Below are 3,689 nucleotides of genomic sequence, written 5' to 3' on the forward strand. Positions count from 1 at the left end.
TATAATTATAATGAATAAAAATAATATATTCAACTCTCATCTTAAGCTATATGAAAAATTAAGTAGTAAAAAAAGACAGAGACTAGAAAAGAATAAATTCTTATGAAAGATAATAATTATAACCAGAAAACGTATGAGTTTCCTGATTTTAATTAATTTCTTAATTAATGGCGCTTATGTAAAATGAACTTATAAATAGCTAATAAGTTTTTGATCATTCCTTTGGAGTTCTTAGATAACGACAATTTCCATAAAAATAATGAAACTACTTTGTACAAGAATTATTTATCTTGTTTTTAGCAATTTTAAACATCATTTTCATGAAATTATCGTTTAAACTCTGTATGTTTTAACTCCAAAATGGTTTTTTATGAATGTGATGAATTTTTCGTGGCTCTCCGATTTTCTTTTAGTATGATTTACTTTGGTCTGGTGGTCCATAGCTTTGTGATAAAGCTGATGCACCTGTACTTACACCATGACCTCCTGAAATACCACTGCTAGTGGCACCATCTCCTTCTTTTTGTGTCTTGTATCGGATGAAGTATACTTCTGGCTTAGCTGGCTGTGTTGGTGCAGCTGTTGGGATAACAATTTCGGGTTGTTCTTCTGGCTTCTTCACCAAAACGTATACAAGTGTTTTCTCTTCATTTTGTGGGATAACTGGGATTACTGGTGCAGTTGGGGTTGGTGGAGTTGGAGCTTTAATGAAGATAATTTTGTAGTGTTTTTGGGGTGCTGGAACTACTACTGGTTTTGGTGGTTTATATTCTACTGGTTCTGGTGGTGGAACATGTAAGTATACATGCTTTTGTACAAGACCAATTTGACTATGTCCATTATTACCAAAACCACTACTATATCCTCCACCGTTACCGCTACCGATTCCACTTCCTAATCCATGGCCAAAACCTCCTCCAATACTAGCACCTACTCCTGGTGCCCCATAACTTCCTGATGGTCTTATTGCTGGGCCTGAGTAACTATAACCAGCTTCTGGGCGTCCTTGGACTACAACTACCAAGGTGGCTACGAGCTAAATATATAAATCAAAATTATTGAATATACACTCATATAACTTACGTAATAAAACCAAATTTTTATCATCAAATAAAAAATAGGGAAATATGTTCCTTTGCTAGTTCATTGCCAGGGAATATGCAACAGAGAAAACTGATATATTATCTAAATTTAATATTAACAAGTGAAAATAAACAATTGACTGAATAAATTATTGAAATACCATGTGTAGACAGTGTTGATTAAGCGATCAACGTCATGTAAACATAGAAAGATAGACACTCTTACACACAAAGTAATAAGAGTATCTTTAGTCTCACTTTCTCAGTGAATGTAGTATATGCTACAAACAAACCAACACATACATAATATATGTAGCGTATGAATTTAAGAAAAATACAACAGGTATCCGTATACATACTATTTAATGTTGATAACGTAGTTTGCGCCGTCACGGGTAAAAACTGATGTTTAGAGAAAAATGTTTTAAACAGCAGTTGTTAATTTTTTTATAAGGAACATTTTTTACATTTAAACTTTTGATCTATATCTCTAACGATTTTCAAGATGGGTTGTACGGGCCCAAGACCCAATTTACCTGTGTTACTCATTTACGAACTCTCATTTTTTACGCTATAAAAATTTCAGCTTGAAATTTCTTTTCGTTTTTGAGTTATTGTATCGAATGACAAACAAAATTTGCATCAATATTTTTAAGCGTTACAAACTCGGGACCAAACTTAGTAGGTACACCAATAAAGTCAAAATATCAGCTTGAAAATGATCATTTTATGGGCGAACTTTTAGCTAAACTTTTTAGTAGTTTACAATATTGAAAATTATAGCCGAAATCAATAAAATGAAGATTTCTATTCGAAAATTTGGAAACGATTGTCACTTGAAATCACTTTATTAATATGAACAGTAATTTAATCACTCTCTTTAATCAAAAAATGGTTTTAATCACTTTTAAATGAGATACTTACCACAAATGCCTTCATATTTTTATTTGACTGGTTAATTGTTACTCGATGGTCAAACCACACACTCAGATGTTTTGGAATGATAAGTTTTGTTCAGACTCAACTGCTTTATATACCAGAATTTAAGTTACATTCATATTTACCTCCATACACAAAGTACATTATACGATATAATAAATAAAACATACCACTGGATATGTGTTTAAACAGTCGGGTAATAAAAGGTAGTCATGCGTTGCCAAATCGCAATGATAATTTTTTTTTAAATATGGGTTACCATATTAAAAATGGTATTACTTATCTATAGGTTAATTTATGTCCGGTATTTAAGGATTTAAAGCTAATATTTAACATACGTTACCTAAACTAGAAAAAGTCATGTGATCATGAAATATATGGTTATTATCGTCTGTGACCATAATAGAGAACCTGGATGATCCAGCTTTGCTTGGTATTTTTTTAGTTAAAAAGACACAAATTTTATCACTAATATAAGAACCATATAAAAATTCAACACAAATAAGAATTTGCATGTCCCGGTTATGTATTTTATTTCGTTAATACACACCAATATATGTCAGTAAGAGTCATATTTTTAAGTGTATATTTCAGGTTTTCATGAAAAGACGGATAAAACGACATTTTTTTTTTAAATTAAACCTAGACAGTTCGACTTTTCGCCCCAAAAAAACCCTATATACCCATTTTCATGAAAATCGTTGGAGCCATTTCCAAGATCCCTAATAAACAAATTAGTTAATTTATTGAAACGATTGCAAAATCATGAGGTATAATGCAATGAATAGGCCAAAAAAAGTTTCGAAAGTGGAAAAGTGGAGAAATAGCATCGACTTGAATGAAACTTTTTATAACGTATTCATAGGACCCCAAGGAACATTCGGTCAATTTAGCCTAGCCAGATAAGACCATAGAGCCCCAGCAAAGGCCATATGTAGCCTAAATTTTAGTGAAATACTTATTTTAGCTTAAAATCGTCATCTAATAGGTATTTTTGATCGCTGAATGCGAATCCGATATCAGTTGACACTAATTCAGTAATGTATTCCATAAATAATGCCATTATTGATGCGAAATTTCATTTTTTAGCACAAAAACGAAAAAATAATTATTTATCGTCCAAACTGTTATTTAGGAAGCATTTTTGGTCTCTGATTACGAATCTGATATCAGCGTATTCTGTTACGTATACTAAAAACAGGGCCATTTTTTGCCAGAAATTTCAACAACAAAAATTTGGGCAAACTTTTTTCCAAACTTTGCATTATAAAGATTTTTTGAATCCAATGTCCGATTACATAGATTCTGTCCACCTTCCGAAAATCGTGCCATTTTTGGTCGATCTTTTGTTGAGCTGAAAAAAATTAGAAAAAAATTTAATTAGTTAATTTGTTTATAATAATATTGAATGGTCAAAGATAAAAATCACAATTTTGTACAATGAAGCCGTGGTTTTACAAATGTTTGTTGTACCCCCCGTACTTAATAAAGTACGGGGCCTCTTTAATTTTCAGAAGAAATGCAATCATTATTTTGGTACACACTTTGGTAAAGAAATATGTAATTTACTAATAATAGACCAATAATTTTTCAACTTTGTAAGATAAAAAAATCTTCTGTAAAAACTACAAGAAAAAACTGTAATTTTAATAATTCCGATTAGAAACA

General features: G+C 31.1%; 1 protein-coding gene across 1 annotated transcript; it reads right to left on the minus strand.

The window, feature by feature from the left end:
• Positions 1 to 258: 258 nt before the first annotated feature.
• LOC123300308 (eukaryotic translation initiation factor 4G-like) lies at positions 259 to 2,067 on the minus strand. The gene is made up of 2 exons (XM_044882863.1): positions 2,007 to 2,067; positions 259 to 1,036 (listed from the first exon to the last, which is right to left on the minus strand). The coding sequence occupies exons 1-2, from the start codon at positions 2,019 to 2,021 to the stop codon at positions 410 to 412; spliced, it is 642 nt and encodes a 213-aa protein (XP_044738798.1). The 5' UTR covers positions 2,022 to 2,067; the 3' UTR covers positions 259 to 409.
• Between the last annotated feature and the right edge of the window lie 1,622 nt (positions 2,068 to 3,689).

Source organism: Chrysoperla carnea, chromosome 5 (assembly GCF_905475395.1).
Source record: "Chrysoperla carnea chromosome 5, inChrCarn1.1, whole genome shotgun sequence".
Taxonomy (NCBI): Eukaryota; Metazoa; Arthropoda; class Insecta; order Neuroptera; family Chrysopidae; genus Chrysoperla; species Chrysoperla carnea.